Genomic DNA, 26,284 nt, shown 5'->3' on the forward strand with positions numbered 1-26,284 from the left:
CCCTCTGAAAGCAGCGCTCGGGTGTAAACGATAAAAAACGTCAGACATGGTGTGGTGTATTTCTTGAATGGGATATATGCCATCATTCAGGAGGCCAACACAGGCATGACATAGTAGGCTTGAAATCTATGAGAACTGTGCCAGTAACTGATGCAAATATTCTATAACGACTGGCACTTGGATGTCTGTGGGATGCATTGGGTTGTCCGTACACAAACACTCCTACGCTCATTTCCATGCCAAGTAATAGATTTTCTCATGCACGCTAGCAATTCACAGCACTGCTGTCCTTTGTCAAGTGGAAACCAATATAGCTGAAGTAGTTCACGACATGTACACATGCCACAGCTGATCCACGTTGCACATTTGTACAGCCAAGAGGAATTTCTGCTTACTGTAGTTACTGCTGCACCCAAAAGCCACACAGTCGTTCCTCAACAACTTTGTGTGACCCGACACCACACAAATTTTTCGCAGAACTAGCTATAACATCTCCAGATCGTTCTGCAGCAAGTGATACAGCGTGTATTTCTGTGGTTGATTGCCAAGTTTTGTTAATTTTCTGTCCTTTCTACCATGCAGGGTACACGTGAACTTACAAGATGACACTCCACCTCAAGAACAGCCTGTCCTCAATGATATGTAGCGAGATTAAATGAAAGGAAAATATCACATCCGTAACCAGACTGATACTGTATTTGCCTTTCATTTAACCTCCTTCTGCATTTAAGGAAGCATTGATATGCCCAATAAATGTTTTTGTTAAATTTCTTTTGTTGAGTGATGTCTAACATGCAGCATAAGTAGAGCCCATGTACATGTTTTCAAAAGTGCTGCATCTTCGCTGGACATACATACATGCAAACAGGCTGCATATATCAAGCTCCAAAGACAGTCACGCACAGGTAACATATTTAAATAAGGTCTGACTGCCATTGGGACAGAAGAAAATTTCACCACACGTGGTGGCCAATTTCGTTATAGGAGTGCTATGAGCACCAGCAGTCGAATGTATAAGCTCATTAGAGATTCGTTAGGAAGACATGAGAAAGTCACAAGAAAACTGCTTTGGAGCGCACATTAGGAAGACATTTCATGCTCACAAGAAAAAACACTCGTCAATAATTCTACAGAAAGATGGTGGCCAATATGTTTTAGAATGCCATTAGGATCAGAAAATTCCAAAGAAACTCACCAGAAAGTCTAATGGCTGTGATGTCAAAACGCATCAGACTTTCATGTGAAACTCGCCTCATAATTTCATAAGGGGTGCGGAGTCATTAGGGTGGTTCCGTTTAGTGCACTCTAGTTTCGTTGTTGCTATGGGAGCCGCAACTTTTTTTCCTGGATGAGTATTTGCTTTTGCAGAACAACAAACTACTTTTGAGTGTGCATGTATATAAGCAGCTGGCGCAATTTGTAGCGATGAAGTGGTTGACGACGGCGGTGATCAAATGGGTACGTGGCTTATGTTGAAGCGGCGTCCTTCTCCCGACCTGGGTAGCGTGCAGCTTCTCCTTTCAAACGAATTGTGTAAGCGGCAGAAAAGAAAACTGTTCATGAAGCTCCTAAGCCGCAAACGCCGGTGGGTGCGCCCTAAACATAGCTAGAACTGACGCGCGACTTTGCTCCACAGTGCTACCAACGCACGGTTAAACACACATTGCCCCGCCCACATCGCGCCGATCGCTCCGACTGAGTGCCGGCGCGACCAACTTGTTGGAATCCAGTCGCGGCGGTCGCTGAGCGACGGAATTCGCTGCATCGCTGACTGAAAATCGCGCCATGTGAAACAGCCTCAACGCGGCGGTAGCGCAATTCCGCGATGGTTCCTCCTCTCGACGCAGCCGTTCAGAGTGGGGCGCGCGACGCGTGAATGAACTTTTGACGTTGCCGCTGTCGCATTGACGTTAGCTATTCCTTTTGCAGAACGCACCATATAATAAAAAATAATAAGAGCATTAATTTTTTGCCTAAGGCTCACCCGGACTCAGATTCATCAAAATTCAGTCAGCCTCACACAAGTGTGTAGTTTGACTGATTTCGAGTGAGTCGACTCGTGAATCAGTGTGCCGATCTGTGCCACTCCCATTGCCCATTCCGCTTTGAGCTCAGCGCTTTCCTTCACAAGGACGCGGGGACAATAAATCCAAATAAGGATAAGGCTTCGGAATTTCTCTCTCGAGATGGAATCGAGTAAGCTGGCTGGTTAGACCAGTTTTCATATCAAAATTTTTCCGATGGCAATTGGGATTGTAACAATTGGGCTCGTTTCCGCAGCAACTATATCCTGACAGCAGATACTATTTGGTTTTACGAAGCTTCGTGAAGCACGTGCATGATTCAAAGGACACAAATGACTTCCGTAGGCATAGATAATATTGCAAATAATAAATACAAGAACATAAGCCACGAGCGCGTGTCAGAGTGCTTTACAATCTTTCAGATTACTAGCCTTGATTGCACGGCGACCTACGGCGTCGACAGCTGATGACCTCCAATGGCTTTCGCGTTCTAACGGGCTTCTTATAACACAGAAAGTAGCCTTACTTGGCTTTCTCCGTATCTCATCAATATCTGTGCGCGAGCAAATAACGAGGCGCTGTATCACGAGGCGATGACCACAGAATGCATCAGCGGCCACAATTACCCCTAGCTATTTCTATCTAGATATATTTTGAGCAAAGAAAGATGTCATGGCACTCCTGTTACTACCAACATCATAATATTTTACTCTTCGAAGAAGTGTACGAGAATAAAATGGCGTAGTATTAACAAGCAAAAACGTATATATCTACAATGATACAATTTCGGAAAACAACTGAGCAGTCGCTGTGGTTTCCCTCGTGAATTAGGCCTAAATAAATGCATTTGGAAGATCTGGAAGCTGCATGTACGCTTGGCTTTGAAAATGTCCCTGGGAAACCGAAAAAGAAAATGCATTGCGCATGCTGAGATCTCGCGCCGTCTGCCCCTGCTGGCGTTGCACGCCGGGCACCCGAACTCCCCCGCTTCGTGCAGAGTGAAGACAACGCCAATACGTACCTCCCTCCCTACCGTACTTTGCACCACCGGAACTGCATTTCGCGCAAAAGAGACTGTTCAGAATATGCATGCCTGTGCTCGTCAGACTGTGTGCAGGCTCAAACTACACTAATTTAGCAGTCGCACGCTCTTTCCTGTCAGCGCAACTCGCACTCCTCGGCGACCGTGCCGCCGTCAGCCGCTCGGTACAGTATTTCCCGTTGTGCGCTTGGGACACGTCTTGCCCGGCCGGCTCTTTGCCGTCGCATATGGTGGGCACCCTCGTAGCTCTGGCAAATGTTGGCGGAGGCAGCATCAATGTTTATCAGATCGCTCTTTTTCTCTTTAACCTGACGAACTGACATGGGACAAGAAGGGAGCACCAAGCGGCCGCAGCTCCTTGCACGCACCTGTCGCCGCACTGATGGCGGCCGTCGGGAAGAAACCAGTCGAGGTGGCGAGTGCCCCTTCGAAGAATGTCTTCAACCTGCGCAGAGCGGCAGCAAGGGAGAAACCATTCAGGCACCCAAGTGGGTGGATGGATGGATGCTATGAGTGTCCCCTTTTGTAACCGGGGCAGTGAGTTGCTCCACCAAACTCCTGTTATTTTATTGCCTAATGTCCTACCTATGTTAAAAAAGACACGAATAATTCCCATAAATAAATTTTCTGAGCCCCTATTGTGAACTTTGTTTTTCTACGCATCCGTTGTTTGTCTTTTCCATACTTTTCTTCCACCAATCTTCCGATCACTTCTTACTAATCCCTAGTGCGGACATGTTTACTTTCCCCCTGCTCTCGGTGAATCCAAGGGCTTCAAGGAGGCCAGTGATTCCTAAATCAACCGCTAGGCAGATATCTTCACATTATACTACAACGTGCTCTATCGTTTCCCTAGTTTTACCGCAGCAAGCACGTGCTTCTTCTCCCTTCTTATATGCCACTGTCACCACAGAAAACACAGAGTGGGGAAGCGCGAAGCCCAGTCTTGAAGAACCAAGCAGGGGTGTACGCGGAGTTGGTCCTGATGCGGTATAAAAGTGTCGCTTGTTCGCGTGTAAGTCCATGAGTCACACAGGATTCGTGTGGATTCTTGTGCATCTCTCTAAAGTGAAGGCGGATTGCACCCTTAGGGTTTTGAAAAGCTTTTGGAGCTTTCACTTTTGGGACACATGTCAGCGCTCGGCGTGCAAGGGCGTCAGCTTCCTCGTGTGCATCAATTCCTACGTGTGATGGAATCCACTGAAACCTTACGTTAAATGCTTTGCTCGTTAGATCGTCAATCAGTGCCAGAGACTGCCTTGTAAATTTTTCTAGAGGTAGGCCCCGATGTAATCTCTGTAATGCTGACTTGGAATCCGTCAGCACCACGACATCTCGTGCAGAAAAGGCCCGTAGTTTTCGCAAAGCCGCGGTGATTGCGGCGCTTTCTACTGTTGTAGAAGAAACTACGCGATCCAGTCAGCCAGACCATGACACATCAAGGGATGGTATGCAGAATGCCGCTGCACAGCTATCTGTTTTGCGCACACCGAGCCATATGTGTACACTTGTAGATGGCTTTGAATCACAGTGCTCAAGTGGTCCAGCACAATAGACTTTGCTTCGGCAGTTGAAATGGTGCGTTTCGTCGGCAAGTTGGGTACATTTAGGCTGCAGGTATCGTCCGAAAAGACCATGGCGGGTCAAGGCGACTTCGTTTAGGCCATTCCAATCCTAAAAATCGGAAGGTGTTCAGCGCCGCATGGAAATGTGAGCGAGTTCTTGCTCTTAGCCGCCGGAGAAGCGCCGTGCCTGCGCGTGACTCGCTCATCCTTAATAGCCGCATCAGCAAGGCCTGAGATGCCAAGAGACGGAGTGGAAGAGACTCTGCCTCATTAGTGACTTTCTTGTTTGAAGCCACCGTTGGAACTCCCATCGCGAAGCGAAGTCTCTTTCTGTGCACTGCCTCCAAGCGCTCGAATTGACTCGATGACGGTGATATCAGAGGGAGCTGATAGAGAGTGCGGCTTGTTATGAGTGCAGCGTTCAGTTTAAGCATGGATATAGGATTGTTTCCCCAACGTACATCTGCCAATCGACGAAGTGCGCTGACTCTTTGCACTGATGCAGCCACAACACTTTCGACCGCACCACGCCGCACTAGCTTCTTGTTGATGGTGACGCCCAAAAATCGAACATGTGTTGCACGAAGAATTGAATGCCCTCTGATATTCAGCGTCAGACGTGTTGACTTGCGTCTCACTCCCGGGAAAAGCATGAAGGCAGATTTTTCTGCTGATAAAGATAGACCAAGCGTTGATAAGTGGCGATGGATAGTGCAGATTGCGGCCTGGGCTATCCGGGCCAAACGTTTGTGTTGGTACCCCGAGATCCAAATGCAGATGTCATCTGCGTAGATGGACATTTTGACTGCCGTCCGACCTACTTTCAGGGCATCTGGGAGGCTGGCCATGGCAACGTGAAAAAGCAAGGGAGACAGGACACTTCCTTGTGGGACGCCGAGGGAAATTCGTCGCTTGTCACTCACTATACTTCCGAGCTTAAGTTGGACACATCGATCACTGAGAAATTCATGGACGAATCGAAGAGCATTTCCAGAGACGCCCATGGCTCGGAGTCCGTTGATGATACCTGTATGAAGCACACAGTCGTATGCCTTGGCAACGTCCATAAAGATGGCGAGTGTGGAAAGGCCGTCTACTCGATGGCGCTCGATATGGCTTAGTAGATCCAAGACACTGTCCTGGGCACTCAACCATGGACGAAATCCGGTTATTCATTTAATAATTAGCAACAGGCAACATGGCTTCCGGCAACGTTTTTCCACTACTACACAACTAATTGATACCGTACATAATCTAACAAAAACTCTCGACAGTGGTGGTCAGGTAGATATAATTTTTATGGATTTCTCCAAGGCGTTTGATAGGGTTCCTCACTCCAAATTAATAACCAAAATGAAAGAAATGGGTATCCCTTCCTGTATCATCGCTTGGGTTATGTCATATTTACAAAAGAGAAAACAATATGTGGAAATTGATGGCAACTGCTCCTGCTTTTTATATGTTCACTCTGGTGTTCCTCAGGGCTCAGTCTTGGGGTCTGTTTTATTTAATATATATATTAACGACCTCTTAGGTATTCTGGAACTAAGCACGTCGGCCAGGTTATTCGCCGATGACTGCATTATCTTCAAAAGCATTCATTCTGTATCCGATCAACTTGTCCTAAATTCGAACTTACAGCTCCTTGCAGACTGGTGTAACAAGTGGGATATGACAATTAATTATGATAAAACCGTTTATTTATGTGCTACGAATAAGATCAACAAAATGAAATTTACGTATGGCATTGGGGACAACATAATTAGTCAAGTGGAAGAATACAGATACCTGGGCGTGACTTTAACATCTGATCTTAAATGGTCATCCCATATCTCCAACATCTGCTCCTCTGCAAGGAAAAAGCTAGGTTTCTTAAAATATAAATTAGGCAATTCTTCAAGCGTACTTAGACTTCAAGCTTACAAATCAATTGTTAGACCTACTCTTGAATACGCCAGCATAGTATGGGACCCACACACCACAATCAACATAGATAAACTTGAAAAAATCCAGAGATTAGCAGTAAGGTATATATATAGCCGCTATAAGCGAAGGGACTCTCCGTCCGCCATGTTACATCAGGCAGCCCTTGAGCCATTGGCCGAAAGAAGAAAGGCTGCCCGGCTGCGCTTTTTTCACTCTTTGTATTTTCAAAAACTAGGCATTCAGCCACAGGATTACTTCGAAAGGGACACAACCAGACCCTCCCGACATAAACTTAGCCATACATTCAGCCAATATTTGCCCGCACGAATTTCTTCAAACATTCATTTTTCCCTAAAACAATATCCGACTGGAATTCCCTGCCTCATGACTCACCTCTCCTTTCTTCAACTTCTTGAGAGCCTGTATATAAGTATCTATGTGTATGGCTAGAAATGATGATTACTTATTAACTGTGCGTAGTGTGCTTTTTGTCTATGTACCTGTGTTTGGGGCACGCACTCTGACAAATTGTATTTGCTTTGTAACCCTGTTTAGTTTTGTTATTATATTTTCTGGATGTACATCATAACTTCCCCATTGTTGCTGATCCTAAGGCACAGTGCTTACTAACAAATGTATGTACCCCCTCCTGCTTGGACCGATCCGGTCTGCAGCATTTTGTAAATAAATAAAAAAAATAAACATGATGGCAGTCTGTTTCCTTGCTCAAGATACCATGTTAGCCTCGTACATGTTAGTCTTTCCATCAACTTTGATACGCATGATGTTAGCGATACTGGCCGATATGAGGTGAGGTTTGCAGGATCCTTTCCGGACTTGAGCACTGGCACCACCCATGCTGTCTTCCACGCTTCTGGGATCTCTCCAGTGCTCCAGACGTGATTAAATATGTCCAGAAGGGCTCGTTTTCGTTCATATGGCAGATTCGTCAGCGTCTGATTGCTGATTGAATCGGGACCCACAGCACAGCGTCTTCTTAATTTGCTAAGCGCCAAATCCAACTCACGAAAGGTGAACGGCGTATCTATGGTATGGAATGCTTCAGACAACAAAGGGTTCGATACTCCTGCTTATCTTCCAGATGTGTATACGTCTGCGAAATCTTCTGCAAGGTTTGCAAATTTTTTCCTTGCTTTAAAGCAAGTGCTTCGAATGGCCTGTGTAGGCGAATCTTTCCGGATAGACTATTCATTACTCCCCATATCTTTGTCATGGGAGTAAACGCCGATAAACTCTCAAAGAAAGCAGCACATTGAACTCGTCTTAACCTTTTTGTGTGACGACGGATGACAGCGTTTCTCCTGTTGTATTCAGTTTTCGCCGATGCATTTCCCGTTTTCCTCATTAGTTTTCGCTCCGCTCTCCTGCGCGCTGCGCAGAGGTTCTTTAGTTTCAAATCAGGAGTAGCGAAATGATCTGGCAGTTTCAACATTTAGGTAGCCACTCTTGTGCTCCGCAGCATATCTGCGAACAGCTCACCAGGGGATTCATCCAGCGCTTCTCTGTATGTGTCCCAGCGGGTCACAGCACAGAATTGTCGCCCAGCAGTGTGAAATCCGGTGATGATGGTGAAGATCGGAAAGTGGTCACTGCCCATCCTGTCTGGGGCCGTTGTTGACGATAAGACAAGGTCTTTAGAATGGATCACGAGGTCTATGGCACTCCATGAATCTGGTGGTCTGAAGAAAGTTGGTTTGCCATCGTTCGCGATGCATAAGTCAGCAGCATCCGCGGCTGCGACAAGGTCCTTGCCTTGGGAATCTGCAGTCTTATCTCCCCAAAGCGAATGATGTGCGTTAAAGTCGCCACATGTCATTATAGGAGAGGGGCAACTAATGCAAATGTCTTTTACGTAAAATGCTGTTCTAGGAATACAACCGATGGTTTCGGGGCCGAAGACGGTTCCTATAAGGACGCGCAGAATCTCTTTGCCAAGCTGGCCACGCTCGCCATGACAGTGCTGCTGTTGCCTCTCTCAAGCCCTGGCGTAAAAAGATGTTTTAGCGACATGACCTTTGTGAAGAGCAATCGTCATAATAGCTTGGACATCGACAAACTAACTGTGTAATTGAGCGTGCGGGACGGGCTTCAGAGGCACAAAAAATTGCATGCATATAGTTTGCCAAGTGACCTGGTAGCAAAAATTGGCTCGATGGCTTCGTATATAATGGCAGGGCATGATGCTCTGTGAGCCGCACATATTCAAGAATTGTGTGCACCGCAGGACTGATTGCCTTTATTTGCTCTCATAGCGTCCTGTATATTTGTACGGCTTATGAGGCTGTATAAGTAGGAATTTCGAGACAGAGTCCTTCAAATATATTTTTTTCTAACTTTAATTGTGCATACTGTCGTTTTCCTTATTGTTGTGCTGTACATATTGTACTCGTCCGGTGTAATTGTGGTGCTCCTCTCAAGTTCGCAAACAGACTTTTATATTAAAACTTATTGTGCGCAAACAAGGAGGGACGAAGAATAGAAGAAACACAAGGACAAGTGGTCGTCCTTGTGTTTCTTCTATTTTTCGTCCCTGCTTGTTTGCGCACAATAAGTTTTAAGATGAATCTGTTCCAACTAGGCCGACTCGCAGTCAGACTTTTATAGCTCGGCCTCGCCATATGCTATCGGTTACTGTTACGAAACATAGTACGTTCTTTGTTCGCCTATGTGGCTGATATGCTTAGAAGTGCGCTAAAGTCTTTATTGTACGTTACGTGTACCAAATGCTACTCTACATTGTTTCGTTCATTGGAAGTGTACATTATCGTTAGGACACGTTAAAACATCTTACAGAATGTGAAATATGCATTTTTCATACTTTATTGAGCAATTTTGTAGTTAGCTTTTTTTTAAATGAGTGTTTCCACCGACCGTACTCTAATGAACCTTTTTGCTGGGGGTTGGTGACTTTCACATGTAAGCATCTGTATTACAGAGAGAATTTATCTGAAGGAAGGCAGAGAGGTTTGCCTGAGCTGGCATGCTCTAGCCTGCTACTCTTCACGGAGGTAGGGGGGAATGGGGACGTAAAGACTGGATGAGGGGAGATGCTGACACAGAAGGATGCATAACGATGAAGGTGAGTTCAGTATTCTCATGGTTATCAACATAGTCCGGGAAAAGTAATTAAGAAGTGTCATCCGCCTTCCAGAGCATGGCTGGAGTCCCGAATCTACTTCATGCTTCACAATGACGCGCAACGAAGAAGTTTTTTTGCGGGCTTCTCTGCCTGACCAGCACAAGCGCCAAGAAACGTTTTAAATTATGCAAAAAGCAGCGATAAGCGGCTCCGGGATGGCGACAACATGCACGGTACCTTTATCGACTGCAGTCTGGAGACCGAAGAAAATGGCGCGCATCGATTCTAGCAATTGCTCGAGCATTTTTTCAACTCCTTCTTTATAATTCTTTTTGGCTCCCTACTTGCCTGTAGGGTCGTCGGCTTTACTAGCCATAGCAGTCACTCCTTGGCGTACAAGAACACTACGACATGGCGTCGTGCCCATGGGTCTACAGGGAAGCAAAGGCCACTCCGTGTCTTTGCCACTCACGGGCTACGAAAGGTCGCCCTGCGCTCTCTGCGTATATACTGTAGGTGCGGTTACCGTCCTCGGCACAGACAGAGGTTGTCGTGGCCGCTATACTCTGCAGTGAGGGTCTTCTGAAGTCACTGGGTCGCGCTCCTTACGCGCAGGTTGTCTGTCTTGGCGTACTGATCGAGCAGCCTCTCTAGGGGAAGATTTGTCTCTTGCATTTCGCGCAGATATGAATTTTCTTTTGCATCTTTGGGCTATCCATCGACATTGCTTCGTGAGCGCCGGGGCAGTTGGGACATGTTAATGACGGTGCCTCACAGTCGGTGGTATTACGCTGCCCACTGCAACGCTGGCAGGTCACTACATTCTGCCCACAGCGCTTACGGCACGTATCTTGAGATACTTCCGACACTGCAGAGACCTTGGGGCGAATGTTCGGACGCGGTGTATCTCTGACAGACGCCGGTAAAGTCAACCAAGGAAATACTGGAATGATACATTTGAGCATATGTACAGTTTCATCGAAACCTCTTTTAATCAAATAAACATCGAAAAACCTTTCAAGTGCTTTGGGATAATTTTGTGAAGTTGACATTAGTTTCCTAATATCAGCCTTTTGGTTAAATTGTCCTTTAGCAGTGTTCTTTTTCTATCCTGTAGGTCAACCTGATCACTGGTCAGCCTCATTGCCACTGTGTAGTATTTAAATGTAGTTTGCATACATGGTAACCAAATTCAACACAGAAATGTTTGGTGTAGGGCTACAAAACAGGCACAAAAAATCGTATATTTTGTTAAAGAAATCCTAGCGCCAGCGAGGCAATTTTTTGCTTCTTTTACTTGTTTACAGTTGTACATTTTGCTATGAATTTCAGTTTCGTTTTCATAGGCTTTTGGGTACGGCCGTAAAGTATAACTAGTTCAATTTCTGCACGTGTACAGAGCAGTAATCAATTCGCAGCTCATCTTTTGTGAAGGCTCCAGCCTTGAAGCCTTGCGAAAAGTACGCCTGCGTTAAATTATTAGGATTAAAACGAGAGCACGTGCATTGGTTATCTGTTGATAGATGTTCTGCTTAGTTGCCTGCAAGAAACCATAACTTATGGGCTTTCTTTATGGTTGTAAGATAATACAGCTGTCAATGAATGCTTTATATACCCAGAATATTGTCACGTGGTGGTGACGTTGAAGAACACAGTAGCAAATACTGTGAAAGACAAAACTAACTTTTATTGGGCGAACCTGCGCCCACAAAACAGGCTACGCTAATAGCACAACGATAGCGGCGAACATGATCGGTGATCGTCGAAAATCTGATCAGTGGGTCAAGCGCGTCGGCTTTTATACACCAGTCGTCGAACGTTCCAGACTAATCGTTGGGACCCGCTTGCCTTCTACAAAGTTCTACGCCATTCGCGTCAGGCGATGAAATCAGATAACATAGGGTTCGGCGACAACAGACAGCGGATAGAAGCATCGATAACTTTACAGAAACTTCGGATACATGTTGGCGCGGCCCGCGCTGTGCGATAACATTTGTTCGGCGGCAAAACTTGTCGCCCGATAAAGACAAGTACACGTGTCAATATTTAAGTTCGGGTCCACTGGTAGCACGCCCGGCACTGGAACTTGACAGCACTAGGTCTAACTTTCGCTGAGCAAGATTGACATAGGCTAAAACTTCATGTGCATGACTTTAAGGGCTGGATTTTGTGCATTTTAACTTCAAAGGCATGTTTCAACTCATTTTGAGTCCAAATGATTACCATGGTCGCCCGATAAATATAAGTACACGTGTCAATACCCCCCTCTTAAAAAGCATCGACCCGATGCTGCATGGAAATGAAAGTAATAAAGAAAAACACCCGTAGCAAGGAAAACAAAAATAAGGAAGTTCGTCAGCGTCCGTAAAAGGGTTTCAGACGGACCACGTGGATTTTGTTCTAGTTCGGGACACAATTGAAAGTCCACCATTTCTTCGAGCTGACGGTACCTCAGAGTCTGTATGGTGCAGGCTATGCTTTTCAGATGGAAACGCCCTTATTGTCGCTTCTTTCTACAGACCACCTAATCTGTACACTGTTGAACCATTTATCAGCCTTTCAAGGACACTGTCAGCCCAGCCATTTGGAACGGTAACTCTTTCTGGCGATTTCAACATGCCAAATGTTGAATGGCACGACCTATGTCCTGTTCAGAATAATAGGACATTGCTTCCGTCTGCATTTTGCGAACTAATAATGACCTATGGGCTCTTCCAGTTCATTGATTTTCCTACTCATTTTGGATGTACAGACGAAAATACGTTAGACTTGCTCTTTAGCAACCAGAAAAATATCATAGACTTCATTGCACTAGTACCAGGCATTAGTGATAATGAAGTAGTGGCAGGCACTATTCGTTGCAGAAAAATAGAATTTACCAAAATGCGGCCGAGAAAGGTATTCTTTTATGAAAGGGGTAATTATGAGGCTATCTCTAATGAGCTAAATGATTTCATGTCTGTATTTGCGCATTACAGTTCATTTAGTAGCATCGACAGTCTGTGGTTCATATCCAAGGATAAACTGATTTCATTGACCTCAGATTTTGTTCCGTCTAAAGTGGTCTCGACTAAGCGCTGCAAGGATAAACCCTGGATTAATAAGGATTTCCGTTCATCAATTCAGAAAAAATCCCGAACTTACAAAATATATTGCAAAACAAAAAACCCAAGCATGTACAAAAAGCTAAAGAATATCAGCACAAAACTTAAAAGTGAATTGAACGCTGCGAAGGATGCCTATCTACAAGCCTTACCAGATAAACTAAAAACAAATCTGAAAGAGGTGCGGTGGTCTATCAAGAGCAACAAGAACGATGACACTGGCGTCCCGGCAATCGCAAATGATGGTAACCTTATTAAAGAAGACAAAAGAAAAGCAGAAGTTTTTAACAAGTATTCCCATTCAGTTTTTACAAAGCCATGTAGCACTGCTATCTCTTACACACCGACACGATTACCGGAAATGGAAAACATTGCCGTGAGCTAGGAAGCAGTGGAGGCTTTGTTGCTTAATCTGAACCTGCATTCAGCTCATGGACCCGATGGAATTTCTAATCATATTTTGAAACACTGTTCGAGAGAGATAGCGCCTTTCTTAGTAATATTATTCAACAAGTCGCTAGATAATCAAAATCTGTCTGAAGATTGGAAGACAGCAAACGTGACTCTGATGTTTAACACACGTAGGCAATTACAGGCCGATATCTTTAACTTCCGTTTGCTGTAAGACTCTCGAACATGCCCTGTACTCTAACCTGATGAAACATTTTCAAACAAATAACTTTTCCACCTCGGCTCAGCATGGGTTCCGCTCTGGTTTTTCGTGCGTAACACAACTAGCCGAATTCACTCACGACATTGCACTCGGCCTGGACCACGGTGAAAAGATAGATGCACTCTTTCTTGATCTGCGGAAAGCATTTGATGTCGTCCCGCACAATCTACTTTGCTTAAAATTATCATTCCTAGGCCTTCGTGAACATATTCTCGGCTGGATAAATGATTACTTACACCCGCGCAAACAGGAAGTTGTTCTTAATGGAGTAAACTCGGCTCCAATGCACGTGCTATCGGGAGTGCATCAGGGCTCTGTGCTTGGGCCTCTTTTGTTCCTAGTTTATATTAACGATTTAGTAGTAGGCCTAAATCAACAGTTAGACTGTATGGCGACGAATACGTCATGTATCGTACAGTGAAATGTCATGCCGATATGCCTGTCTTACAGGATGACCTTGAAAAAGTATCGATCTGGTGCAAGCTGTGGCAGATGATTCTGAATACTTGTAAATGCTACCATGTGCAGTTTACGAAGAAAAAAAAAATTCCCCAGCTCCTGTTGCGTAAATGACATTGCACTCAGTTCTGCTGAGGATGTTAAGTACCTCGGAATTACGTTTTCTGAAACGCTTGACTGGACTAATCATGTTAACTCAATTAGCGCGAAAGCTTACCGTTTTCTTCACTTTTTTCCGACGAAATTTTAAGCATTCTTTTTCGTCACTGAAGGCAACCTTGCATTGAACAAACGTTAGGCCTATTCTAGAATATGCATGCGTTACCTGGCATCCGTACACTAAACACCTCACAGACAAAACAGAACGCGTCCAGAAACAAGCTGCACACTTCGTAACAGGAAATTATAATTTTACTATCAGAGGGTCCGGAATACGGGAAGGGTTGGGTTACAAAACTCTTTCTTCACGCAGGAAAATCCTAAGATTTAAATTCCTTTATAATATATGAAACAGCAAAACCGGTATTGACAAAACACTGTTCATCAAGGAGCCGCATTAAGCTTCATCTAGGAGAGACCACGCTAACAAATACAGATCTTATCAGTGCGGTACCAATGTGTTTAAGTATTCATTTTTTCCTAACACGATTAACAATTGGAATGAGCTCCCTGATGAAGTGGTGGCAGCGTCTTGTTTTGAAGATGCTATTGAGAGCCATATTTCTTATTGTCCTGTTATTCATCTCTGCAGGTACGCTACTTTTTTGTTAGTTAGTTACTTTGTTGCTTACTTTGGTACTTTTTTAGCCTGTCTTCCGCTTTTGCGAATTTCAGTGCCTAAACAAATGTTGTATTTACTGATGTATTCTTTTGATGTTGCTGAATATGTTTCCATTGCAACCACCTGTGTTTTAACCCCCCGACGATAATACCGTGCAGGCGATATAGATATACCGAATAAATAAATGCATAAATACATAACTAAATAAATCTAATGGGTTAGATATTACTGATCCTTCTTGATGAATGTTGGCTATAGGCTGACTCATCGTTTCATTGAGAAAGGAATTGATTAAGCGCCAGAGCTTTTTTATATCTGGACCAGTACACTTAATTTCGTTTGGATAATAGCGCTTTGTCGAATCCTTCATAAGAGCATTCAGTATGTTACAATGTTGCTTGTAACCATCAAGCAGGTGCACAATAAATGGCTGTCTTTTTGTTTTTTATATAAGTTATCTTTTTTACGCAGGCTATTAACTAATCCCTTTGTTAACCATGGGTTTGTACGGAAAGAATAACGTTGGTGGCACTGTGCACATGTTGTCCATGAAGATATGCAGTCGGATATTATAGAGATGAAAGCGGTGTATGCTGATTCAAGATTATTCATTGGAGGGACACAAGACCAATGAGAATTAGATACCACTTCTATGTATTTGTCGCGATCATATATATTCTTAACAAAGCTTACAGTATTAGTGTGAGGGCTGTTCTCAAAGCAAAGTGCAACTGGGAAATGATCTGTAATATTGCTTTGGAGAATGAATGTGGAGGGAGGATGAAGAAGGTTCGAAAGCGCATGGCAAGCGCAGGGTCTAGAAAAACTAATACTAATGCAGGTTTCGAAGTTTTTATGCGAAGCATATTACTAGAGCTCAACACAGCTCCTCAGGCGCGGCGGTGTCGCCTTCAATACCACGTGACACCGTGACGTCACGACAGAGGAGAAACGGGGCTCCAACTCGCGCCGTCGCTCGAGGCGGTATATAAGCAGCTGCGCTTGCCTCTGGTAGACACTCACGAGGTGAGATGCCTCCTGGAGACAGAGCTGATCGTTGGAATGAGAAGCGAAGGTTGCGGCGTGCTACAGAGACTGATTTTCTAGGTGGCTTTGGCTCAACTCTTGCAAGTTGGGCTGGGTGGGAATCGAACCAGGGTCTCCGGAGTGTGAGACGGAGACGCTACCACTGAGCCACGAGTACGATGCTTCAAAGCGGTACAAAAGCGCCCCTAGTGAATGCGGTGTTGCCTTAGAAACGAGCTGTCAGACGTGCGTCGCTTGCTCAGGCGCACATTTCGTTGCCGCGCCGAACGATGCGTTGCTCGACGCTCACCGCGTCCAATGCGGGGCGCGTAGTCGCTGCGCCGTATCCCATTGTCTTACACCCCTTGGCGGGTCGACGGGAACGCTGTCGCGTTCCACTCTTGAAGGCGAAGCAGAGTAACGCATGAGTTGTTTCTTCGTCTAGCCGAACCAAATATAGCCAAGCAACAGCAGTTCACAAGGCTAAACAGTGGTTCAACAACTAAAATAAAGGCTAGTATGCTTCGCATCCTGGGCTTAACCTTAGCTAAGCGACAGCCATTTTTTGTGACAAGCACAGCCTAATTTCTCGAGCACAGTTTGGATTTAGAAAACGACGGTCTACAGAATTAGCACTACTCCATCAAAAATAATTTATTTTATCGCAATTTGAAATTAAAAACATTGTCCTTGGTATTTATATTGATTTTACTAAAGCATTTGATTGCATCCTTCACTCGGTTCTACTTGATGAGCTTGAAACCTACGGTATACGAGGGCACTGTGGAAGCCTTATAAAATCTTATCGTGATAATCGCTATCAATATGTTGAAATAAACAATAGCCGCTCAAATTTGAAGCATAACCCCAGAGGCGTTCCTCGGGGTAGTATTCTTGGCCCGTTCCTGTTTATCATATATATAAATGACTTAGTAAATATCTATAAAATGCAAGATACGTAATGTACGCAGACGACGCCAGCATATTTTTTTTCGGCACCTGACTCTAGTAGCCTTGAGAATAAAGCTAACACTGCTCTGAAAATTCTTCATGTATGTTCAAAACAAAACTGTCTACAAATGAATATATACAAAACAAAAGCAATAATGTTTAGCCCCAAATCTAAGCAAATATTCAGTTCCATCAACCTTGTTTATGACGATGTAAACCTAGAAATTGTAGACAGTTTTAAAATACTTGGCGTTAGGTTCACACAAAATATGCTTTGGGACATGCACATAGAATCGGTATTGGGCAAATTGTCTCGTGTAGTTGGCATGATGGTGCGGCTGAGACCTCTTTTACCTTACAGAATCAAGGTTCTTATTTAGAACACCCTATTTTTTTCTACACTTTATTATTGTCTGCTCATGTGGGGTACCACATCACATACAAATCTAGAAAAGTTACATATACTTCATAAAAATTTTTTGCGAGTACTCTTTAACCTGCCTTACAATGCCCACACATCAGACTTATTTCAGATGGCAAATATAATACCCGTTTTTAACCTTTATAATTACAAGTTAAGTCAAGCTTTCAAACGGGAGGTAAAAGAGAACTTAATGTTTCTTCATGAGTTCTCTAATCTTACCAGGACCACGCATTCTTACATCACAAGGTGTACGGAACAGTAAAAGGTGGTCACTCCACGTGCCAAATATTCTACACAAAAGATATCATACACACTACCAACACTTTTAAATTTGTTTCTGAAATCAGGTCCTGACATTTATATAACTGGTGTACGAGCTTTGCGTGAACATTTTGTCACTCAAGCTTTCTTAAATAATTGAAGAGCGTTTTTCAGATCAGTTATGTTCTTGCGTTTATTTTTGTGCATATTTCGCATATAGTCAATTGCTATGTATATATATATGTCTCCTGCTCAATCGCTGTTTGCCTTGTAAAGGAGGCTGCGGGCTGTAGTCAAGTCGCTTGCATCTAAAGCGACTTTTACCCACAGTCTCCTCCATCTCTGATGGAAGTAAGGAAGTTATTATTATGATTATTAATAAATAAGTGTTCCCAAACCATTATTAGTGCAACGGGTGGGAAGGGAGAGTAGAGATTCAAGACCATAACCTTGGAAACAGCTGACATACTGAGTTAGGTAAGATAAGGAAGCATCAAGTAAATAATGTTGATGTCACCCAAGATGATAACGGACTTTCTTTGCTTTGAAAGAATGTCAAGAATACTGTCAAGTGCTTCACAAAAAGCAAGAATTGGCGAATGTGGTGATAGATAAATGGTACCAAAGACAATATTACTATCAGTGCCTATTACAGAATGGTCAGCCTCAATCCACACCAACTCACAGTCACAGATATTTAAGTGAAGATCAAGCCCACGCTTTATCCAATATCAGACTGAATAAACGTAGCTGAGCCACCAAGTTGTGATGAAATGCGATTGCAATATTCTGAATTGTATAATGGAAAAACATAAAGATTTTTATCGAAATCACTCAGGCATGCCTCAGAAATACGTAGAATTGAGAAAGAATGAAGACAAGGAGACAATAGACTCTGATAATCGCGAAAATGTTTGCGAAGACTACGTGAATTGAAATGATTCGCTGAATGATTGTTATACCAAAAATAGGATTGAATATCATTACCGGAAATGTACGACATGCAATCTGATCAGAATAAGAGGAATCGAGAGAAAAAAAGAGAGCAAGATTAGTCGGTTTAATTGTATATCGCAAGGTCCGAGTCACTCCTTATGCGAAAAACTTTGCTATTAGTAGATTGCCTCACCTTGGTGACGCAGTCGTCGGCCCACAAACAAAAAAAAACACTTTATTTTTTGTTTAGTTGCAAGGCCTTGCTGAACGCTTGTTTATTCTATGGAGTGAGGTGGTCATTTACGAAAACAGCTTTGCCTCGTGCTTTGCTGAATCCGACGTCACAACTGTTAAGGCGTGCCTTTCAGGCTTTGCCGATGAACTCGGTTTCCAAGGCTCGATAGCGAAATCGGACAAGCGAATGCTTTGTCTCAGAAGCAGACGGAACACGATGAATGACATCAATATCACCACCAGAAACAGGGCATTCTATTTTAGAGGTAATGGTTTGAAGAATTTTCATGCGGTCTTCACCCTGGGTAACCGGAACGCCTTTGATTTCCAGGTTGTTTTTTCGTGACTGCTGTTCCAGATCACCAATTGGTCTTTCCAAAGACTCGTTATTCGCAATCAGGGATTTGTTCATTGCAGTTAGTTCTTCCTTCTCAGATTTGAGGGATTCAACCATCCTCTACAGAAAATCAAGACTCCTTGTTAGTCTCTATCTCGTCCTTTAGACCTTTAATATTCAAGGAAGGCTGGGAATCTAGTTTAGATGCTACAATTGTCATTATCTTGTGAAGCAGGTTATCAAGTTTGTGTTTAAAGGTATTTTCTAGCTGTTCCACGCGTTTGGATATTTCGGTGACAGTTGGCATGGTCAAATGACAACACCGGAAGCAGCAGCAGCAGTGGCACTAAATTATAAACGAGGATACACCAATATGGAAGTCGCGGCTTTTTGTAGCCTCGCGCGCACCTGGCGTCCACACGCAGATGTCATCGGCGTAAATTGATATTTGTACAGCACTTGGTATGGGATCTACGAGACTGACAAGAACAAGGTTGAATAGTGTGAGGCTCCCTGGGGAATACCGCGGTGTGTGTAGTGTTAAAATGTCAGACCATCACCGGTTTGCACAAAAAGTAGCTCTTGTGTAAGTAGTTGCAGCTCCAGCGGTACACTCGGCCACCAAGGCCAACCGATTCAAGAGCATCAAATGTGGCGTTATGAACAACTTTGTCATAAGCTCCTTTTACGCCCAAAAACATAGCAACAGATAAAAATTTACATCTCTTTTTACGTTGAACGTAAGTGACTAGATCGATGACGTTATCAATGGAGCTGCGAAGATGTCGAAAACCAGCAATGGCGTTTGGATAAACTTTGTAGTGTTCCATGTACCACTCCAATTTGGCAATGATCATGCGTTCCCTCATCTCGCCTACGAGGAGAGATTCTTAATAGAAGGGGTGAAAATATACGCAACTAGCGAGAGCGATTGGGAAATATGACACTAGCTCTAGCGGAGATTGTCAAGGCTTGAGGAGTGGCAACAGACGGCTTGTCTTCCAATCTTGAGCAACGTTTTCATCCCGCTAGGATGCACTGAACATAGGAATAGGTTCGAGAACTTCGTCAAGCGGTCGTAGAGACTGCCTTTTCTCTCTTGAACCCAGTTTGTATTGCATACTGTATTACAAAGTTAAATAAAGATTTGATTGATTGATTGATTGATTGATTGATTGATTGATTGATTGATTGATTGATTGAGCAACGCGTTTCGTCCTGGCTCAGCCAGATGACACAAGATGCAGTACGATATGCCGTCTGAGCCAGGCGACGGCGACTGATTACACAAAGCAAGAGCCGCATCGAGCTCCTCAGTGGTGAAAGGCAGGTTGATCCCGTGAATGCGGCGTGATATTCGTACCAAGGGAGCCTGTGTGCTCTGATATACCTGTAATCTCCCTGCGGAAATCTTCGATTACCTCGCTGTCCTCTCCATGTTAGAAAAGTGCCAGGGCTGTGAATGCCACGCATTGTTCGAGAAATACACATAGTCCTCGCACGGTTCTGCATAATGAGAAAGAGGTTTTCGGGGGTCTAGGGATTCACAAGGTTATGCGCACCGTTTAGCTTCGAAGTTGTCCATTCGGCGTTGGATGTTCTTTTGGGTGCGTCTGGCTATTTTTTGATCACAGATGGACTTCGTGCGTCGGTATCTTTGCGCCGCACGCCGACGAATGCTAAACTGTTGATGCAACTCCACGTTGGATTATGAGAACATTGGAGAGCATGTCAGCATGCACATCACATTCTGGGCTGTCTCTTTGATCGCTTGCTGAAGGCCAGAAGGGAGACCTTTGCGATAAGCTTCTTATATGCTGGTTTCGAATGTAGACCAGCCGATTCGCCAGATTGTGTTTTGGGAATGATAGGTGGTCAAACATTTGGTCGTAACCTAACTGGGGAACCACTTCTCATCACTAGCAAAGCGACGTGGCACAAACGCCAAGTCTAGGTGACTGCTGTAATGTGAACATTGTAAGAAGGTAGGGCTCTCAACATTAAGAACGGCAGTCCATGATCAGATACAGAGGAAACCAGTCGCAGGCCCATTGCGTAATTTTGGAGCTTGCCCAGATAGGGTGATGGGCGCTAAAGCCCCTGTGATAATCCATAGACCAGGGCTTGCTGCCATATTGTCTTCTAGGTTTGTATCAAACCTGGTCGAGGGGGGTAACCAGGTACCCACTTGTGTAAAGGCTAGCGTGTTCCTCTTAGCAGTGAGGCAAATATACCGATTATCATCATCAGGTGGCACGTGGTGAATGATTTAGGTACATTCCCGACGAATAAACACAACGACCTTGCTGCTTAGCTACAGGTTGACGACATGATTGATTCGTAGCCGGATTGCTGCATTCGGTTTGATAATTTTAGCTCACAGACTACGATAATAGGGAAGCGATTAGAGTATACATACTGACGAAAGTCAGGAGTCTGATGTCTAAGTCCTGTGGCATTCCAATGGATAATCGATGATTCTTTGACCTCCTCATGGCATGATTGTTGATTGTCAGCCATGGTTATAATCGAGGGCTGCTAGTAATGTGCTCAGTGTATCAAGTACTTGCAGGGCATTTCAAGTGTTTGCAGTTGAGATACTTGTCAGTATTTCTGTTGTGACATTCACTAGGAAGAGCAGCATTGATATGATCTGTCGCTCAATCCTTGGTACTTCATGAACCGAAGTATGCGTAGAAGTGGACACCAGGTGGGACGTTCCTTGGCAGGCTGTGTATGTGGAAGCGCAGGCCAGTCACCCGCGGCGTTAAACTACTCCGCCTCATTCCTCTTCATCATTGCATATTTACTTGCTTTCGAAGGTGATGAGTTGGGTACATTCTGCGTAGGAAGAGCACCCCTTCTTATACGCTTACGTCGACGATTAGGCCGGCGCCGTACAGACTGGGTAGCTTCGTTGTGGGATGATGCATTTTAACCATTTGTTTAAGAATTGCAGTTTCTCTATAATTTATGGACAGTCTTTGAATGAGGCACCATGGAATGCATCACAGTTACCGAACTTTAAATTTATTACACGGCAAGCGTCTGCAGTGTGCGACACAGCGCAGCCAGGGCAAACCGTACTCTTTGTACAGTGTTAGATGCGAAACATTTCTCAGCATCGTTCAAGTTATCCGAGCGCAACCCCTTCTAGACGTTTTCCAATTGTGGTGCGCAGGTGCGCGTGGACCGTGTTACCAGACCCGCCAGATCGGCCGGTTTACTTTCACGGCATGTACGTGCTTGTATGGGCTCGATGATTGGCTGAAAGCGACGTGACCACGAGGGACTGAAGGGGCTATAAGCAAGCGAACCATCGGTAAAGGGAGAGACGTCCAGAGACGGGCTTCTTGCCGCGGGCCGCAGCGGTCGATTTGCTGCCGGCCGACGATGACATTTTACCGTTATTTTACTTGTTTCTGAGCCCTGTACATAATGTAAATAAGCGGTTTGGTAAAGTTCATCACAACGCTGGCCAACTCCCGCACTCAACGGCAGCATCTAACCGCAGACGCCCGAGACATGACCAATCTCCATGCAGTTATGACACTATGGACACTATTATGGGCACCATTAGGACAACATAATTAGTCAAGTGGAAATATACAGATACCTGGGCTTGACTTTAACATCTGATCTTAAATGGTCATCGCACATCTCCAACATCTGCTGCTCGGCAAGAAAAAAGCTAGGTTTCTTAAAACATAATTTAGGCAATTCTTCAAGAGTACCTAGACTTCAAGCTTACATATCAATTGTTAGACTTACTTTTGAATACGCCCCAATGTATGGGACCCACACACCATAATCAACATAGATAAACTAGAAAAAATCCAGAGATTAGCAGTAAGGTTTATATATAATCGGTATAAGCGAAGGGACTCTCCGTCCGCCATGTTACATCAGGCAGCCTTTGAGCCATTGGCTGAAAGAAGAATGGCTGCCCGGCGGCGCTTTTTTCACGCCTTGTATTTTCAAAAACTAGGCATTCAGCCACAGGACTGCTTCGAAAGGGACACAACCAGAACCTCACGACATAAACATAGTCATAGCATCAAGCCAATATTTGTGCTCTCACGAATTTCTTCAAACATTCATTTTTCCCTAAAACAATATCCGACTGGAATTCCTTGCCTCATGACTCACCTGTTCTTTCTTCAACTTCTTGAGAGCCTGCATATTTCTGGTGTATGTATATGTATGGTCAGAAAAGATGATTACTTATTAACTGTGCGTAGTGTATTTCTTTGTCTATGCACCTGTGTTTGGGGCGCGTACTCTAACAAACTGTATTTGCTTTATAACCTTGTTTAGTTTTGTTACTATATTTTCTGGATGTGAATTGTAACTTCACCTTTGTTGCCGTTCCTGAGGCATAGAAGTGCTTCTTCAGGGGAAGGGGAAAAGGCTAGCGCTATTTTCTGCAAACCATGCGGGAGCACGGCTCAGCGCCAGCAGGGTGCAGTGGATCGGGTTAAAAGAGAGAGAGGGTAGGAGGGAGAAAGGTAGAGGGTCGTAGAGTTGGAAGCGAAGTAGTGGCCGATCAGGAAGCCCGAAGTGGTGGGATGGCTGTTAGGCCATCCGTCTTTGTAGAAATGTCCTATAGTCTCGCCGAGAGCCCCGGCGAGTCGAGGTACTCGACGACACTTAGGAAGGCTGGTGGCTGATTACGACAGGGGAAGAGGGTATCTTCCTGTCGTGAACATGGGAGCCCCAGGCGGTGGAACTCTTGCAGAAGTTGACCGCGGTGCTGCAGGTGAGCAGGGCAGGCCAGCAGGAGGTGTTCCAGAGTTTCTGGTTCACCACAGGAGGCACAGGCTGGCTAGGTGGCTTACCCAAGGCGGTGCCGGTGGGCTGCCGTCCAGTAGCAGCCAACTCGCAGTCGGAGCAGCAACGAGGCATCCCTTCGTAGGAGGCCGTGCTGTGGAAGAGGCCGTGGAGGCCGGCCCAGGGATACCCGTTTGTCCGGTTGGCAGGCGATGATGTGCCGGCGCAGCCTGTGCCTCGAGAAGTCTTCAGCCGTTACAGCAGGGCTGAGGGGGACGCTTGAGTGGTGGGCACTTTTTGCCAGAGTGTCCGCCTCTTCGTAGCCCGGGATCCCCACGTGTGCCGGTAGCCAATGCAGAGATACTGAGCATCCTGCGTCCTGAAGGGCCGTCAGTCTTGAGGAGAGTAGCGCTACCCCAAGGCTAGACCTGCCAGGGTTCTGGAGGTAGAACATTGCCGCCTTGGAGTCGCAGAAGATGGCTGCCGGGGTCGTTGGTAGCTCTTCTGCAAGTAGGTCCACAGCAAGGTGGAACCCTGCTAACTCTGCTGCGGTAGAACTTGCGTGCCCCAGGAGACGGCACAGCTTGCTCTTTCGTAGGGCCGGTGCAACGCAGGCTGCTGTGGATGAGCCAGTCTCCGGTATCACGGATCCATCAACGAAGATGTGAAGGTGGTCCTCAAGTCTTTCTTGAAAGAGGGAGGCTGCCGTTTGCTGTAGGGCACATGTTGGGGAACGGTTCTTCGAGACACCTGGCAGCTCCGTCGAGATAGGTATTGGTGGTCGATGTGGTAGGCGAGGCTGTACAGCGTTTCCAGGCGTGTCCCCTATGACCTCCTTATAGAGGCCACACAGCCGTCCCATGTGTGATGCTGGTCGGGAGCGTAGGCGGGTCAGGAGTGCTTGACCATCTGCGGCATGGTGTAGGCGATCAATGTGTCGTAGCCCCTGTTGTAGGAAGAGTAATGACAGGGGCAAGGCACCTGCCTCAGCCAAAGTGGCGGCCACTTGTGACGTTCGGGGAACGCCATGACAGAGCCGTATTGCTGACCGATGCTGTAGCTCCAGTTTCCGCAGGCGGGGTGGAGGCAGCGATACAAGAGGGAGGGCATACAATAGCCGTGAAGTGACTGCAGCTTCGAATAGCTGCAGGGCCCACCTGGTGATACAGCCCTGTCCACGGGCAAGGAGCTGTGAGATAGCCTTGCGGACCCGAAGCGCCTGGGCGCACAGGGCCTTGGTAGCCGGTAGCCAGTTCAGCCGATGGTCAATGCGCAGCCCTAGGTAGGTGACTGCCCTGTTCCATGGGATCTGGACGCCCTCCAACCGCAGCCGGCCAGCTGAGCGGTGGGCTGATGCTCTGGGGTGCAGTAGCAAGGCCTCGGTCTTCCTGGCCGAGATGGTAAGGCCGATGCTGCACAAGTAGGCAGCCGCAGTGTCCAGGGCTCTCTGTAGGACCGCACGTGCCTTGCGGATGTGTTGCGGTGGTCCCGGCATCCATAGGGTGATGTCGTCCGCGTATATTGAGGACTGCATGGGGAAGTGATGGTCGATTGGCAGGGCAGCAGGCAACCGTGCCATGGCCAGGTTGAAAAGGAAGGGGCTCACCACTGACCCCTATGGAACGCCTGCAGCGACTGGACGGGGGGTGCTCTTCGATTGACCCACACGTACCCTGAGGGTGTGGTTGTACAGGAACGACGACAGGAACTCCCGCAGGTTGCCGCAGATGCCGAGGAGGTCCAGGCCCTGCTGGGCAACTGCGTGAGGGAGCCTGTCGAAGTCACCCTGTACGTCGATCAGCAAGAGCATCACGAGGTCCCCGCCGGCCTTGGCGTCCTCCAGGGTGGACACCATGTCAGCGATGGAGTCCGCAGTGCGCCGCCGCCACCGGAAGCCCGTCTGTTGGACTGCCAGGAAGCCGCGAGCACGGGCCACCCAGTCCAGTCATGCCAGGGCCATGGCCTACGTCACCTTGCAGGCAGCGGAGGTGAGAGAGACCGGTCGATAGGATGACAGTTCTCTAGCCGGTTTTCTGGCCTTAAGTATGGGTGCCACAATAGCTGTGCGCCATGTCTCTGGCACCAGCCCTGACTGCCAGATCTCATTGAAGCACTCGAGCAGGCGCTGTTGCTCGCGGGTGCCCAGGTTACGGAGCTTCTGTGGCGTTACACCATTTGCTCCTGGTGCGCTGCGGCGTTTCCCTCTTCTCATAGCCGCCTGCAGCTCGTGCACGGCAAGTGGCTCTTGGCAGCAGGCAGCGACCTGGCTGGGCGTCCAAGCAGGGTGGATGCTGTGTAGACAGGTGGGTAGGTGGGCAGGGGGTGTCCGACCGGTAAGATCGGGCACCGGTAAGAAGTTCCGCAAGGGCCTCTTCGCTGATTCCTAGCGAGATGGCCACAGCGAGAACGGGTTGACGGCTCGTCCTCTTGCCGGTGAGTGACTTGAGTAGACGCCAGGCTAGGGGGCCCCTTGAACGGTCCTTGATGCTGCAGCACAGGCTCACCCAGCTATGATTCCTCCTGCACCGGGCCTGTCTTCTACAGCAAGCATCCACCCGTCTGTATTCAGTCCAGTGCTCTGCCTTCCCTGTCCGAATTTCTGTGCGCTCCGTGCGGCGCCTGGAGGCGCGGAGATTGAGTAGGCGGAGATCCGGGGCAGGGGTGTCCGGTG

The 26,284-nt window shown here is 46.2% G+C and overlaps 1 protein-coding gene across 1 annotated transcript; it reads right to left on the reverse strand.

The window, feature by feature from the left end:
* Nucleotides 1–324: 324 nt before the first annotated feature.
* LOC135907114 (uncharacterized) lies at nucleotides 325–25,468 on the reverse strand. Its single transcript, XM_065438770.1, has 4 exons — nucleotides 25,286–25,468; nucleotides 23,804–25,228; nucleotides 3,435–3,511; nucleotides 325–406 (listed from the first exon to the last, which is right to left on the reverse strand). The coding sequence occupies exons 1-4, from the start codon at nucleotides 25,466–25,468 to the stop codon at nucleotides 325–327; spliced, it is 1,767 nt and encodes a 588-aa protein (XP_065294842.1).
* Nucleotides 25,469–26,284: the final 816 nt, after the last annotated feature.

This window comes from Dermacentor albipictus, chromosome 7 (genome assembly GCF_038994185.2).
Source record: "Dermacentor albipictus isolate Rhodes 1998 colony chromosome 7, USDA_Dalb.pri_finalv2, whole genome shotgun sequence".
Lineage (NCBI taxonomy): Eukaryota > Metazoa > Arthropoda > Arachnida > Ixodida > Ixodidae > Dermacentor > Dermacentor albipictus.

Coding starts and splice junctions, on each gene's coding strand:
- LOC135907114 (XM_065438770.1), bottom strand. CDS start 25,468: ATGGTGTCCACCCTGGAGGACGCCAAGGCCGGCGGGGACCTCGTGATG. Junction 3,512..23,803: donor CCTGCCAACCGGACAAACGG/GTATCCCTGGGC, acceptor CGCTCTGCGCAG/GTTGAAGACATTCTTCGAAG. Junction 407..3,434: donor CGCCATCAGTGCGGCGACAG/GTGCGTGCAAGG, acceptor TTTTGGGTGCAG/CAGTAACTACAGTAAGCAGA.